General features: G+C 54.5%; 1 protein-coding gene across 1 annotated transcript in view; it reads left to right on the top strand.

Moving 5' to 3' along the window:
- The window catches only part of OTOF (otoferlin), a 111,258-nt gene that overhangs the window by 94,652 nt on the left and 1,262 nt on the right, over positions 1-15,344 (top strand). Inside the window, exons 31-45 of the mRNA XM_074861233.1 lie at positions 658-687; positions 1,346-1,489; positions 1,894-1,960; positions 3,838-3,962; positions 4,569-4,703; positions 5,620-5,757; positions 7,013-7,140; positions 7,725-7,895; positions 8,466-8,626; positions 9,303-9,445; positions 9,943-10,031; positions 12,007-12,105; positions 13,847-14,088; positions 14,444-14,622; positions 14,795-14,895. Of these exons, the coding sequence (XP_074717334.1) occupies positions 658-687; positions 1,346-1,489; positions 1,894-1,960; positions 3,838-3,962; positions 4,569-4,703; positions 5,620-5,757; positions 7,013-7,140; positions 7,725-7,895; positions 8,466-8,626; positions 9,303-9,445; positions 9,943-10,031; positions 12,007-12,105; positions 13,847-14,088; positions 14,444-14,622; positions 14,795-14,895 (1,952 nt within the window). The remainder of the gene's footprint in view (positions 1-657; positions 688-1,345; positions 1,490-1,893; positions 1,961-3,837; positions 3,963-4,568; positions 4,704-5,619; positions 5,758-7,012; positions 7,141-7,724; positions 7,896-8,465; positions 8,627-9,302; positions 9,446-9,942; positions 10,032-12,006; positions 12,106-13,846; positions 14,089-14,443; positions 14,623-14,794; positions 14,896-15,344) is intronic.

Here is a 15,344-nt window from a genome sequence, read left to right as displayed (position 1 = left end):
ACATGCCTACAGGCATGTTGTGGGCTCCAAATATGCATGGCCCCTCACACGTGTGCATTTACAGGAAGGCTATGGCACATACCAAGCTCACAAGCACACGTGTACAGATACATACACACACCCCACAAGGTTCCTGGTGCATTCATACATGCAGAGTTCCTTGTATGTGCACAAAAAGCTGTATCATATACATCTGCTCACACAACTCCATATGGGAGGAGCTACGGGGGGGAGGGTTGCATGGATGTATCTCGAACGCCCCAGCACCCACATGCTTCCTGAAACCTACCACAGTAGCTTGCAGACCTTCCTAGACAGACAAGAAAAGCTCCAAGGGAGCAGAAAGGCGTTAACATGCTGAAGGCCAAGGTGTTTTTCCAGACCCAACCCCTCACTGCCAGGGCCTGTGTTTCTCCCTTACCAGGGAGCGAGAGAAACGTCTCCAACATGGAGATGGGTTGGTGCATCACGGCAAACATCTCCCCCGTATGCAGAGCTTTCCCAGCCAGGGCTCTTCATCCAAGGCATTGGGTTCCTCCATCCCTGGGAAGCTGTCAGTGACTTGCGTGTGCCAGTGTGTGTGTGTGTGCATTCAGCTGAGGCTGCGCTGCTAACCCGCTCTCCCTCTCCCTGTTCCCTTCCACCCCTCGGCCGCAGAACTCCGACGCAGTGGTGAAGGTGGATGTGGTGAGTGATGGATCTGCTCTTCATCCCTGCTCCCAACCCTCCACACCCCATCCTACCCTTCTGTGTGGCTTTCAATGGACCATGCATCCTCACCAACCCCAAGATAGGCGGGGACAAGCACCCCTTCATCCCAAGGCAGAGGCAGCGTGGTGTTGTCTCATCACTAGATACGGCAGTGGCCTGGTTCCTGCAGATTGGGAAGCATTTCTGGGCCAGCACTTCTCAGCCCAGCTGTTCCAGGAGGAGCAGGGTAGATAGGATGCTGTGGGAGAGATGCTGATTATTCCCACCACAACTGGAAAAGGCTTTGTCGCACCTCTGAGTGGGCCCAGGGTACTTTGCTGGGCAGGGGGAGGGTTGCTAGCGTGTAAGATTCAGGAGCTGCATCCTGGGAAGCACTTGGATGAAAGGGATGATGGAAAGGTGGGGATGTCTCGGGGCTCTGAGACAGTGTCTCTCTGGAGCCGTGGGCATCTTGTTTTGCTGCTCTGTGCCTCAATGTCTGCGGCTGTAAAAGGGGGAAAATGCCAATGAGGCCACCCAGCCTGGAGGGTTTTGCCTTCTCGGGTGCTTCACCCACCACCTTTGCACTTCACGAGGCATTTTGCTTTCATCTGATCCCTTTTCTTCTCTGGCTGTGCTTCCCTTGTCCCTGCAGACTGAGGAAGAGAAGGAGAAAAAGAAAAAGAAGAAGAAAGGAGGAGGAGGAGGAGAAGAAGAGGAAGTAGAAGAGGAGGAGCCGGATGAGAGCATGCTGGACTGGTGGTCCAAGTATTTTGCTTCAATTGAGACTATGAAGGAGGTGGGTGTATGTAGGAGGGGTATATGTAGAGGGGAAGAAGAAAATTTTGTTTCCTGCCTGCAAGGTCTCACTTATTTCCAGCTACTTCCAAAGGCTTGGGGCTGGGCTGATTTCCTTGCTAACCTTGCCTGACAGTCAGCAAGGCTTTATTTTTTACCCGGCAGAGCTGAGCAGGATTCCTCTTCCTTGAGTGCATTTTGTGACTGCTTTGTACTCAGACCCGGGTATTTAACAGATCAGTGCTGCAGGCTGCGCTCAGCAACTTTGATTTCTCCAGCGCTGCCAGAACCTCTCTGGGGGCTCCGATGGGAAGAGCGAGCTGTGACCCTGAGTTAGGCACCTCCAGTGAGCACAGAGACCTCGGCACAAGCACCCACTCCCTGTTTGCTTCCTTTCTCCCCCAGCAACTCCGGCAGCAGGAAGCAGCCGCAGCAGAAGCAGAGGAGAAGGAAGAAATGGAGATTGCAGAGGGTAAGCAGGTTACAAATGAGAGAGGGAGCATGGTAGGGAAAGTTGGACCAGGGCTCCTTTTGGTGCCTGGGCATCCCTTTTGGCGCCTGCCGCTGCTTTTCTGCCAACCCAGATGTTCAAACCTGTTGTATATCCCTGTGCAGGATCTGGTTTTGTGAACCCAAGCCTGGTGTGGGCTGTGTTGGGTTAACACACCAGGTGAATTCAAATCAGGGCTTAGAGGAAGGCTATGTGATACAGACTAGTGACCAGGATCCGTGTTATTGTCTGAGGATGTTTTTGTGCAATCTCAACTCAATACATCATTAAAAGTCCCGTCACTTTGGCTGTGCTAGCTACAGGACTGTGTGCTTGAAATCTGAGCATGCCAACTACTTCTAGATCACCTTCATGGAGTTTCCCATCCTCGTTTTGCAGGAGGCTTAAAAATATTTTCTTTATTTTGCTCCAGTTTTGCAAGGGAAGATTCAACCAGACAAAAGGTCTGGGATTCTTCTAATCTGAGTGCTTTTACCTGCATGTGGAGGCCTCCTTGTCTGCTGTTCTAGCACAGGCAGGGAAGAAAAACACATGCTTTTAGGGCAAGTTCTCTGAACTATTTTCAATACTATGTTACAATAAGACGAATCGTGCCCTAAATGCGTTTTCTCTGAAGGAAGTCAGGGGGTCTGTAGCTCAGATGGGGTGTTGCAGATGTCTAAAGTTGAGTGAGACAAATTTTGTACACATGTGGTGGGGGCCAAGAATACAGGTGGGCTGGAACATGTTGGCCAAGGGTGACTTTGTCTAGTTGCGGCCTGGAGGCTCCTTGCCAGTCCCACCAGTGAGGCTTGCAGGGCTTTCCCTGAGGACTTTCACCCATGCTCTCTAATGTCCCATGTCCCCTCACGACAGCAAGTTGCTGTCATGCCCAGGCAATGCAAAATCCATTAGCTGAGAAAAATACAGAGCCCGGTTTCTTTTGGAAGCTAGTCTTCATATGACGAGAAAGGTGAGGCTGGGTCTTGCTGAGCTCAGAGACAACTTTGAGCAGCTTCTTCCTGGACTTTCTGGGGGGTGTCTTGTGTCCCCCATTGTTTTCTTTCTGTCTTCTGAGAAGGATCCATTTCCCCTTGGCACTCCCATTCCTTCCTCCTTTCCTCTTCCACATTAAGTCTTTGTCATCTCTCTGTCCCCATCTGCATTGCCCAGCAGCCTGGAAAGCTGGCAGAGGCAGCGAGGGACGGGGATTGTAGAGGGGTGGGAGGTATTTTCTTTGAACATGTCTTTCCAGGCAGCCTGTTCCCAGGGTGGTTGATGTCCCTGGCTGGTGCTTGCTCTGAATACAGCCCCTAACAACGTGTTGTTGCAGCTGGTCATGGGCAGCACTTCTTTAAGGGCAGCAAGCCTGCGCTCTGGTGCTGAGCATCATTCACTGTCCCCTCTGTGATACCTAAGCTGGAATTTTATTCTCCGGACTGCATACAGCAGGAAAAGTCTCCAGTAGAAGGAAGAAAAGGAGATGCTGTGGGCAGGACCGGGTCTTCTCATTGCTGGTGAAGCTAGCCAGAGCCTAGCACTCTGTCCATGTTTTGTAGTCCTCCAAATTACTTCTGTCCAGGTCAGCTCTGGAAGTTCCCTGCACAGAGACCTCTGGGCTCCTGGAGACGCTGTGACCTGGGCAGCAGTGGCCAGAGTCAAGGAAAGACAGGAGAGGGCTGGGGTGGGAGTTGCAGGCAGTAGCAGCTTCCAGCTTTCATGGTTCTCCTGTTTGAAGGACTTTGATCAAGTGTCCCCTCCCTGTCTCCTCCACCGTTCCTCATCCTCATTTCCATCTCCTCCCACCCCGCTGCTCCCCTTGGACTCAGAAATCAAACTTGATGACTCTCCCATGAAAGGCTCCAAGGGTCAGGCGAAGAACAAGGAGAAGTCCAAGGCTCCCAAAGACGATAAGAAAAAGAAACAACAGGCAGTCCCTGAGCTTCCCGAGAAGAACAAGAAGCAGAAGATTGACGAACTGAAGGTGCGTGTTGGCTGGGGAGGAGGAGACCCTGCCTGCTGAGAGTCTGGCAGGGTGGCAGTCCCAGCCACCTGGAGATCAGAGCAGGGTGGATCAACCCTGCATGAGGCACCTTGCCTATCAAGGGGTATCTAACCCCAGGTGAGATGTGCCTTGGCTTCTCTCTATAGTTTGAAGAAGTCAGAGGTAACACACTTTACAGAGAAGGTGTTGCCCTGGGATAGGATCGTCCTTGGGGCAGCTTGGATGTGCCCTGGCTGGAGGGGAGAGTTTTCTGGCCAGGCCTCAGGGCTCTGGTTCATTGTGCTGGCCCATGGTGTTCATTAGGATTAATGTAGTCTGTGATGCTGGGTTTGAACCTGGGTCTTGCACAGCCACCTCAGCCATTCAGCTGAGCCTTCCTCTTGTATGTTATTGGTTTGGGGAGGTTCTTGTGGCATCAAGATCCAACCCAATGACCCTGGAGATCCTTTCTCTTGCTAGAGAATTGGGCACTGGGAGTTGAGGAGTCCATATTCTCTCTTGAGTTGCCTCAGGCAGTCACCATATCTCTTCCTCACTTTTTTTTTTTTTACCTAATTCCCCTCCTTTAACTTTCTGTCATCTCAGGTCTTCAACAAAGAGCTGGAAACAGAATTTGATAACTTTGAGGACTGGCTGCACACCTTCAACCTGCTTCGTGGGAAGATTGGGGACAACGATGACAATGCAACAGAAGAGGAGCGAATAGTGGGGAGGTTCAAAGTGAGTTTGGTTGCTGAGTTGGGCCAGGGCAGGGGCAGCTTGGGGAGCTCTGGCCAACAGGTTTCTCAGCTGAAGCTGGTTTAGAAAGAAGGGATTGGATGCTACAGAAACCAATTTACGTTGACCCAGCTGCAGGCACCTTGCAGGGAGGGAAAGCCTCCAAGGACGGCCGCAGAAATCAGACAGCACATCTGCAGAGGTGGTGATCTGCAGGCACACAGATCCTTGATGATTCTTACAGAAGGCCAAGGGAAAAGCAGCTCCTCTTTCTTGCCCACTGTGGAAATAAGTCATGCCCTGTGTTATCGCTGAACAACTTTTCACCAATACCAGTCACCTGGGCTCATGGCCATGTTGTACCATTGCCAGTCCCCAGACAGTGTAGGAGCACATGTCAGCTATAAGATTCTTGGGCAAGAACCCTTTTGAGGGTGTGGTCCTGGCCAGATGAAGCCTCTCGATGACAGTTTTGCCCTTTGTTTGCTTAGCAGAGGAGATGAGCTGGCAGTTCCCCACTTTAGCCAGGATCAGACGCTTCGGGAGCATAGAAATCAGCAGTGTTTTATGTGGTAGTTCCCAGATTTTCCAGTCCATCCCTTGTCAACCCTTTTATTCCCATTGCTTTTGTCCTCCTGTGAGTTTTTGTTCTTTGAAATCCCTGTCCATGAGCTCCTTGCTAGCCTGATCCCTCTCCAGGCTTCCTTCCCTTTGTCCAATTTCTCTGCTTGTGGTTGTAACCCCTGAAGAGGTGCTTGTGTGGTGAAGGAGTTTTCCAGATCTGGCCTCTCTGCTTCAGGATGTGGCTAGAAACAAGGGTATTAACTGGGTCCTCAGGAAGGGTGGTTTGGGATGGGTCTGCTTCCTCTGACCCCCAGGCAGCAGGACTCTCATCAGGCCATGCACTCCCTCACACCAGGGCTCCATGTGTGTCTACAAAGTGCCGCTCCCTGATGATATCACCAAGGAGCCAGGATACGACCCCAACTTCGGCATGTTCCAGGGGATCCCCAGCAACGACCCCATCAATGTGCTGGTCCGAGTCTATATCGTGCGGGTGAGTGTGACTGTGTGGTGCGGTAAGACGTGATCCTGCACTCCCTTCCACGGCACGCACCCAGGAGCTGGTCCCAAAGCTGTAGGGATGTTGGTTTTGAGCTCTCAGGGCATCGAGGCCAAGGACACAGCATGAGGACTGAAGCAGCTCATTGATGGGACCTTGAATGTTGTCTCCATAGCTGTGTGCTCCAAGCACTGGGAGCAAGACAGACCCAAGCTCCTGCCAGATCCAGAGACCTCTCTTCTGGTACGTGGGATGGACCAGCGGGTCTGTCCCAGTGCTTAAGTGAATAATTTGGATCGGCCCAGACAGTGAGGTGCTGGTTCTTTCCACAGCCATGACACCTCCGTGATGCTTCACCGCAGAGCAGAACAGGAGCTGGCAGGGTCTAGTAGATCCAGCTGAAGGTCATGGCACCTCCTTGAATGTGCACTGCTATGGAGTGTGCTCTGGAAAAAGTCTTTTCCTGAGCCCTAAACTACTCATCCTTGTGTCCCCAAGCCTGTGAGTGAGGTACTGGAGCCAGGCACTGAGAGACCTCTCAGTCCTACCGGAAGCACCTGGGCTGCTCTTTGTCACCACCTTGTCCCAGTGTTTTACAAATGCAACCAACTTCAGGCCACATTTCCCACCAGCCTGGTTCTCCGTCCAGTGCTGTGACCCATTGCCTGGTGGGGTGACAAGTGTCCCAGCCATCACCATCAGATTGAGGCTGCAATAGTAGACACCAGCCTGGTCAGCATCAGCACCAGCCAGGGCTGGCTGGATGTGCCCTGCCATGGGCATCTGCTGTTGTGTGCCATGGTGGATGTTGGTACTGGAGAGTTTGGGGATACTCACCCCCTTTATGGGGAGAAGCCAGACACCCTTGTCCCTAATGTAGTGAGTGAAGAGAACAAGAGGGGAAGGGGGAGGTCATCTTGGTATTGTGGTCAGGTTGTTGCTCTGAGTCTTTCTTTAGAGGAGCCTGTTTCTTTCCACTGATGAGAGATGCCAAAGGAGACTGCAATTATTTCTCTCTGAGGGGACACAGCCAGCCCCAACCCATCCCCAAACCAGGACAGGAATTAACACAAGGCAGGATTTAACCCCAGTTTAAACCAAGCCACTCTATTTAGGAGGACCAAAGAGCTTAGCCACGTGCCTGTGGCCAGGCAAGGCCAGATGGTCTCAGGGATGGAGAGCAGGGCTGTCCCTGAATTTTTTGCTGCTGTGGACAGCACTGATCTATCATCTCCTCTGTTCTATACAGGCCACGGACCTTCACCCAGCTGACATCAATGGGAAAGCTGACCCCTATATTGCCATCAAGCTGGGGAAGACGGACATCAAAGACAAGGAGAACTATATCTCCAAGCAGTTGAACCCTGTCTTTGGAAAGTGAGTTGCCCCAGCCCTGTTACCTGTCTGCATCTGGAAGTGGTGAGCTAAGCCTGAGCCAAGCTTGCCAGCCCTTGGACCTGCACCCTAGCCATCCCACAGCTGCTGCTTGGGCTCAACAGATGGGACTCATCACACAGAACTTTCCTTGCAAGCAGTGTAGGCATCCTCATTTAGGCTGTCTGTCCTTCTTTGCCAAGCAGCGTGGTCAATATGGTAAAGGGTGTTCAAGAGACATCCACAGCTGATCAAGATTAAGTACCTACTTTAGGAATCATTAGGCCTGAACTCCAGTGAGGGTGTGGCCTGGCTCTCCAGTGACACACAAACTTAGTTTCAGGGATTTTGAGACATTCAGGTCAATCACCCTGTGCCACCTCCTGCCTACAGCTGCTGGATGTGAAACAGCCCACACAGAGATTTAGTTGAACTTCCTACCTCGAATGTCCTGCGGTGGTAGATGCAAATTAGACACCTGTCCACAGGCTGGAGCAGGCCCACCTCACCCATGTGTCTGTCTTGAGTAGCAGCCAAACCCTTCAACTGCTTTTCTCTTTCCCCTCCCCTACTTTCCTCTGGCCTAGATCCTTCGACATCGAGGCCACCTTCCCCATGGAGTCCATGTTGACAGTGGCAGTGTACGACTGGGACTTGGTGGGGACTGACGACCTCATTGGGGAGACCAAGATTGATCTGGAGAACCGCTACTACAGCAAGCACCGAGCTACTTGTGGGGTGTCACAGTCTTACTCCATGTACGAGCAAAGCTTTCTCTGCCCAGCCTTCTGCCTGGACCCATGCCTGGTCTCCTCTTCCACACCAAACCTAGATCTCTTGCAGGAACCTCCCTCCTTGATTGCCTGCTGATGGGGGACTCTGTGCTGCACCCTCACTCTTAAGACAGGTTTTGTGACCAGCACAGCAGGACAGCAGTGGAGCGGGTTGTAAGGAGCCCAAGGCAGGGAGGAAGGGACTGAGGGGCACTGGTGGGACTGGGTAGAGGGGTGAGGCCAGAGCTGAAATAGCAGCAGGACCAACACAGCAGTGCTGAGCATCAGGAGTCAAGTGGGGTGTGTTGGGAATTTCAGGTCTGAGTCAGCACAGAGAAAAGTGGCTGGGGTGGAAGGATGTTAGCAAAGTGTAAGGTGGGGGCACAGAGGCACCTAGTCTGCTCTGCAGTTTCACATTTGCTGCCTCAGATCCTCTCTCTGTGAATCCCGGGTCCGTCATGGCAGCAGCATTTGTTTTGCTGGCAGAGGGGAACAAAATCACTTTTTCCTCCAAATCTTGCTACTACTTCACTGACCTTGGCCTCCTATTCACAGATACGGTTATAACACCTGGCGTGACCCCATGAAGCCCTCCCAAATCCTGTCCAAGCTGTGCAAAGAGGGCAAGGTGGATGGGCCACACTTTGGGCCAGGAGGAAGAGTGAAAGTTGCCAACAGGGTCTTCACCGGCCCCACGGAGATTGAGGATGAAAATGGTACCTGCTTCATGGGATGAAGGTTGTGGAGGGGAGCAGGGGTTTGGGGTGTCCCCTCATCATCCGGGATTGGAGACAGATTTAGTGGCCCCATCACCCCAAATTAGCACTGCAATCAGTCTCCATCCACCACCTTAAACAGACCTTGCAGTATGTGACCAGTTAGAGTCTTATAGACCACCCAGGCCAGTGGGTTGCTCTCAGAGAGCTCTCACGGGCATTCGTGGCAAAGCATCACTAAAGCTGCTGTTGAAAACTTCCTCCTGGAAGTGTATCACCAAGGAGCAATAAAGACAGCCCACCCTGGCCCTTCTAGGGTTTAGGAAGCCATTCTCCATGTAGCTGCATCCCCAAACAACAGTGGTGTCCCAAAGCACTCACATGTGCTCAAGGAAGGTGAAGGCAGGCCAGGAGGGGTGCAGAAAAGGAGGAGAACATGGTCAGCAGATACGGAGCTTGTTCAGCCTGGGAAAATGCAGACTGGCAGGGGACCTGGACCTTCTGTAAGTGACTACTAGGCTTAGAGAGAGGAAAAAGCAAGGAGTTAGGAAGAGTTGGCTGAAGCGTATGCAAGGAAATGGACAAGAGTAGTGAGTGGGCAGTTCTGCTCCCTTGGGGTAGGAATAGGGTTTTTTGCTGTCCCTGGGGTGTCTCAGCCCTCTCTTTGCCCCCACAGGTCAGAAAAGGCAGACAGACGAGCACCTGGCCCTGACCGTGCTGCGCCACTGGGACGACATCCCTCGGGCAGGCTGCAAACTGGTCCCCGAGCACGTGGAGACGCGTCCGCTGCTGAACCCCGACAAGCCAGGCATCGAGCAGGTCCTCAAAGGCCCAGAGCAGAAGCGGAGGCAGCGCGGCAGAGCCTCCGAGCAGGGAGCAGAGGCGGCAGCTGGTCACACCAGCTGTAACCCACCTTGTTGTGGGCAGCAGAGGCGGGAGAAGCGTCCTGCCAAGTGTGGCACTTGGGCCTCAACGGCCCTTAACAGTCACCCACAGACTAAATCTTCAGCACTTCTCCTGCTCCAGCCTGCATCCATGTCCTACCCCCAAGTCCCATGGCCCCCTGACTCCCCACGCCCGTGCACCCTGGCACCACGCCATGCCACGAGACACTTCTGCAGGGGGTGGAAAAGGTCTCGTGGCGCGGGGGAACCCTGCTCTGCTCCACATCTGGTAGGGTTCAGCGTGGCAGGCCCTGCTCCACATCTGACACAGCCAGGCTGATGTTGATGGGCAAGAGGAGCTGGGAGGGGACACTGCTGGAGGCGGGGAAAGAAGGGACCAGGGGAGCTGACTGCATCTCTCCAACCTTGCAGGGTCGCCTGGAGATGTGGGTGGACATGTTCCCCATGGACATGCCAGCGCCCGGCCCTGCCATTGATATTTCTCCCAGGAAACCAAAGAAGTAAGGAACCTCCCAGTCAACCAACCCCCAGGAAAACACAAGGCTGGGGCTGGAGATTCTCCCCTCTCCTGCTGCTGCCCCACAGCCCCCTGCCTGGGTACCTTGACCACGCTGGCATTTCCAGAGATCCCAAGACTAGAGGCATCAGAGATGTCTTCCCCTTCCAGAGCTACCCCTGAAGGGTGGTATCTCCCCCATCCCATCCCTTGCAGCTCTCCATCTTTCTCATCTGTGTAGACTAGGAAATTAAATTGTTACCCAGTCTCCAGCACAGGAGGGGTCCCCCGCAGACCAGTGCACCCAGCCCTGACCCCCTCCCAGGCAAGGGGCAGGGTTAGCCCAGGGCAAGGTGTCCCCAAACAGTTTCGGTGGGCCCTTTCCAGGAGGTGGTGGCCAGAGCCCAGGGCAGGGAAGGTTACTGGGACAGAGCTGCTCAATCCAAGCAGGACCAAGCAGGCAACAGGCAGTGTAGTTAGAGAGTTATTTCCTCCCCACCCTGCCCTCTCCCAACTCATTTAGAGAGAAGACAGACATTTCTTCCCTTGCCATCCCTCCTAGCCCTGCTTTACCCTGCTAGACTGTGTCCTTGGGTCCCTTTTCCCACCCCCGGGGCCGGGATACAGGGATGGCACTGGGCATCCCTGGGGGAGTCCCTTGTGCTCCCGTGCCCAGCAGATGATGTCTTGGCTGGAGAGATCCCAGTAGCAGGGCAGGCAGCTGCAGGAAAGCTGAAGCCAGGGGCAAGGCCCAGATGCCAGTGTGGACTGGAAAAGCAGAGGGTTGTCTACAGTGCAGCCCAGGACCCATGAGCTGGAGTGAAAATATTCCTACTGGTGGGGTGAAGAGAGAGTTTGCAGGTAGATTGCCTGTTTCAAGCAAGGTTATGCCTGGTTATCATCCTCGGGGTGTAATCTATCTCCCCTGTCTTAGCTGGGAGCTCCTCGCACCCTTTGACACTAGTTGGAGGTGCTGGAGAGGTGCTGGAGACAAGCTCCCACCCACGGGTGCAGACAGGAGGGGGTGGGACTGGAGATGGCAGGAGTCCCATAGCTGGGCTCAGCCAGGGCATTGCTGGAGGAAGATACCAGAGGAGGTGGGTTAAGGAAACTGTAAATCCCCTTCCCCTCACCCGTGGGACTCCCTGGTAATTCTAGCGATGTGCTGTGCTTGTGGCTGCTTTTCTCTGCCAGCAGCCCCCAGCCTTCCTCCTCCAGCCTTTCCACGTCGCAGCTTCGCTCTGTGAGGAATCTGGCTTCCGCTCTTCCTCCGCCCGCTCCCACCGGAGCTGCTTTCTCCATCGCCAAAATTCCCAACCAAGCCAAATGTGGCTGGAAAATCCCAGCTTGCCTCAGACAAAAGGCAGTGCTGGGAATATCACAGAGTCTCTGAACCTGCTGGGGACCTAAGAAGGACTGTGACGCCCGTTTCTAAGGGGGGACAGCCCTGCTGAGGTGGGGAAACCAGGAAGAGCGCTGGCCTCAGGCCATTTTGTAGACCCCATTTTAGCTACAAATCTACCAAAGATCAAGCCTGGGCTCTCCTGTCAAGCCTTTGGCATGGGCTTTGCAGAGGTTCAGCGCAGAGGGAGGTCCCCATGGAGTCCCCATCCCTGGAGGTGTTTAAGAGTCGGGTTGACACAGCGCTTAAGGATCTGGTGTAGTTGAGAACTGTCAAGTGTGAGGTTAATGGTTGGACTGGATGATCTTCAAGGTCTTTTCCAACCGAGATGATTCTGGGATTCTGTAATTTTGTGAAAGGTCCCCTTGCTGCTCTGCTCACCCTGCCTGGGCTGATCCAAGCTCATGTAGACATCCCCCTCCTGTTCTTGCCCTGGTGGTCCCTCGGATAAGGTCCCTGTGAGCAGTTCCCTGCCGTCTCGGTGCCTGGCCCTGGTTTCTGGCAGTGTCACCCCATTCCCTCCTGCCCCTTCCCCTGCCCCCGTGCCTCACCTCCTTGTCTCCCTTCCTCCTGCCAGATATGAGCTTAGAGTGATAGTGTGGAACACAGATGAAGTCATCCTGGAGGACGATGACTACTTCACTGGCGAGAAATCCAGTGACATTTTTGTCAGGGGGTAGGTACAGCGTGGCATGCCAGCACCACCTCCTCTGCTTCTCCCCGGGGGGGAATTTAGTGCTCGCTGGGGTCCCCGGGGGTGATTTTGGAGCAGGGGATGGGGGATACGGACTGTGGTGCCGGGTCAGATAACGCCAACGCTGCTGTTGTCTTCTGTGCTGTGTTTCTTGCCTCTCCATCTCTCTCTCTCGGCTGCACGACCCGCTGCCTGTGCCTGGCCTGGCTGCCCAGCTTTGAGCTGCGGGTTATTATCTGGAACACTGATGAGGTGGTTTTGGAAGATGATGCTTTTCTGGCGGGAGAGAAGATGTCTGACATCTATGTTAGGGGGTAATGGCCAAGACCTCGCTGCTTGGTCCCATCTGCCCCTCTTCCCCTTTTTGAGTTTGCCTTGATGCCCCTACTTGGCACTTCAGCCCTGCAACCTCTGATTCCAGCATCTGGAGCCAGATTCTGGTTAGCTCCCATCTCCGCTTCACTCTCACCCAGCAGTAAGGGAAAGCCCCTTCCAAAACTCACCCGTACGGAGCTGAGGGGACCCACGCCCGCCCATAGCCTGGTTCTTTACAGGGTCTCAAACCAAGGCAATGGCATTTTCAGTCCGTTAAACTGCTCGGTGCTTCCTCTGCAGCTTCACCAGCTCAGGCCAGGTCTCCTCTGCTTGCGCCTCGTGCTGCTCTCAGAAAACTGGGTCTGTTTTGGCATCTTGGGTCGTATCAGCCCTGTGACTTTTCTGCAACGGCTCTGCATCTGAGATGCTGCCGCCTTTCCCCATCAGTGTGGTGGGGGATCACTTGACCTTTGCGTTCTGCGGGGTAGAGCAGGGCATCAGAACACTCAGAGCCTCAGCGAACAACCCTGCGTTGGGTGCCTGGGTGTGGACTCATGTCCCTGCTGGCTGTATTCCCTCAGGACAAATGCAGACAAAAACCTGAGACCACCCTGGGGAACGGAGATGCCTTGGCTCGTCAGAGAAAGGGGCTGGGGGCCACTCACAGTCTTTCAAACAAAGCTGTGTTCTCTAGAGCCCAGACTTACTGATCTGGACCATCCTTCATCTCCCTTTTGCTCTGGGAATCCTGCTCAGTGGAGCCAGAAAATTAGGGGTACAAGCACATGCAATGGTAAGGTGGGCATGGCCATCCCATCTCCCAGGGTGGCATGACTGGGACCCCACTGTCCCCAGTGACATGGTGTCTGCCTGAGCTGGGCACTTTGGGTCCCTTCACTGGAGGTTGGGTCAGCAGAGACCACCCCACCCTCAAGCAGAGCCTGCAGCAGGCCCTAAAGACCTCTGATGGGCTCAGTAGATGTGCCCTGACACCAGGAGCCTGCGGTGACTAGAGAGAAGGTCTCCACAGCCTCCCCTGGGCCTGTCCTGTCTGCCAGTGCAGGATGGGGACATCCTTCCAGAATGTTCTGCTCCAGACTCCCCAGCAATGCTCCTTGCTCCTGTCCGCCTCTTTGACATCTCCCTGCCCAGAGAAAGACCTCTGACAACCCACTTGCATTTCTTGCTCTCAAACCCCTCCTGTTCCTTCTAGGGTCCTCCTGCCCCCATGCCCATGCCACCCCTTGGAGTCGCTGCTGCAGTGATGGAGCCCCAGTCCCTTGCTCATGCCTTTCGGGTCCTTCCAGTCTGTCCTGGAGACATCCTGGCTGCACGGACAGGATGGTCCTGTGCTCTCTCCTCCCTCCTATAACATGTACCACCCCTCTCACCCCTCTGGGCCCTGCAGGTGGCTGAAGGGTCAGCAGGAGGACAAGCAAGACACGGATGTCCATTACCACTCGCTCACCGGTGAAGGCAACTTCAACTGGCGCTACATCTTCCCCTTTGACTACCTGATGGCGGAGGAGAGGATTGTCATCTCCAAGAAGGAGTCCATGTTCTCCTGGGATGAGACAGAGTACAAGATCCCGGCTCGCCTCACCCTGCAGGTCTGGGATGCTGACCACTTCTCTGCCGATGATTTCCTCGGTAAGTGGAGGGTCCGCTGAGCTGGGGCAGTGGGGCGGCCATGGCTGGCCAAGTAGGGAGCAGTGTGGGATGAGACAAAGCCTGTATAGGACAGGACCTGGAAGGGCAGCTCTGCTCCTCAAGCCCACAACATCCTGCAAACCCCCTTTAGATGCTGCTGGTAAGAGCAGGTAGGATGAGAGCCCTTGTCCCTGCTGCTCAAAGGCTGTTCCTGTAGCAAAGATATCAGCTTTTCAGTTCCCAGACCTAGTTCAAAGTTGCTCTCCAGGGCAGGAGACGCTGGCCCAGCCCACCTCCAGCCAAGGACTCAGCACTTTGGGGGTGCCAACATCTGTGTTCCCCTTTATCCTGCCAGGGGCCATCGAGCTGGACCTGAACCGCTTCCCCCGAGGAGCCAAGACGTCGAAACAGTGCAGCCTAGAGATGGTGACGAACGAGGCAGAGCTGCCCATGGTCTCCATCTTCAAGCAGAAGCGGGTGAAGGGCTGGTGGCCGTTCGTGGCCAGAGATGAGAACGATGAGCTGGAGGTCACCGTAAGGATGGGGGAAAGGGAGGGATTTTGCATCCTGGGGACTGCACTCTTTGCAGACACCCTCCACCCCCCAGCACTTGCCTCTCTTCTCTCAGGTCCCCTCTGTCACCATGGCTGGGGGGGCTGAGGTGGGGAGCATTGTCTAGTTCCCAGCACAACTCTGCTTCCTGCAGGGTAAAGTCGAGGCTGAGCTGCATCTTCTGACAGCAGAGGAGGCAGAGAAATCCCCTGCCGGGCTGGCTCGCAATGAGCCCGACCCACTGGAGAAACCCAAGTAAGTAGGAAACCCCACTCCCCAGCAGGCACCTGAGCTCTGGGAGATGCTGGAGGGTGGTCCCCAGGGGGGAGGGAGCCAGGCATGGGGAGGTGAGGAGGGGTCATACTGCGGTATGTGGGAACGAAGGGTCATGGGCAGATCCATCTCTGTTGGTTCCCCTCATCGCCTGCTATTCACTGCCCTGCTGATTTTCCTTACTCTGTTCCTCCTCTGCCTCGCTTCTTGGCTCCATCCCCTTGCCTTGGCCTCCCACCACCTCCTGCTCCCCTCCGGTCCTCACCACCGGCTTCCAGCTTTGACTGGAATCCTCACAAACCCGCGTTGCTCCATCTGGCACATCATGCCGACTTCCCTGGTCGACCCTCCTGATCCTCCTGGTTGGGCTCCTCCACTCTTCAGACTTACCCCGGGAAGGATCCTGCACCTCCCTTTGCCCGCCATGTCCA

This window comes from Strix uralensis, chromosome 3, assembly GCF_047716275.1.
Source record: "Strix uralensis isolate ZFMK-TIS-50842 chromosome 3, bStrUra1, whole genome shotgun sequence".
Taxonomy (NCBI): Eukaryota; Metazoa; Chordata; class Aves; order Strigiformes; family Strigidae; genus Strix; species Strix uralensis.
This window is presented reverse-complemented; position numbering and strand designations above follow the sequence as displayed.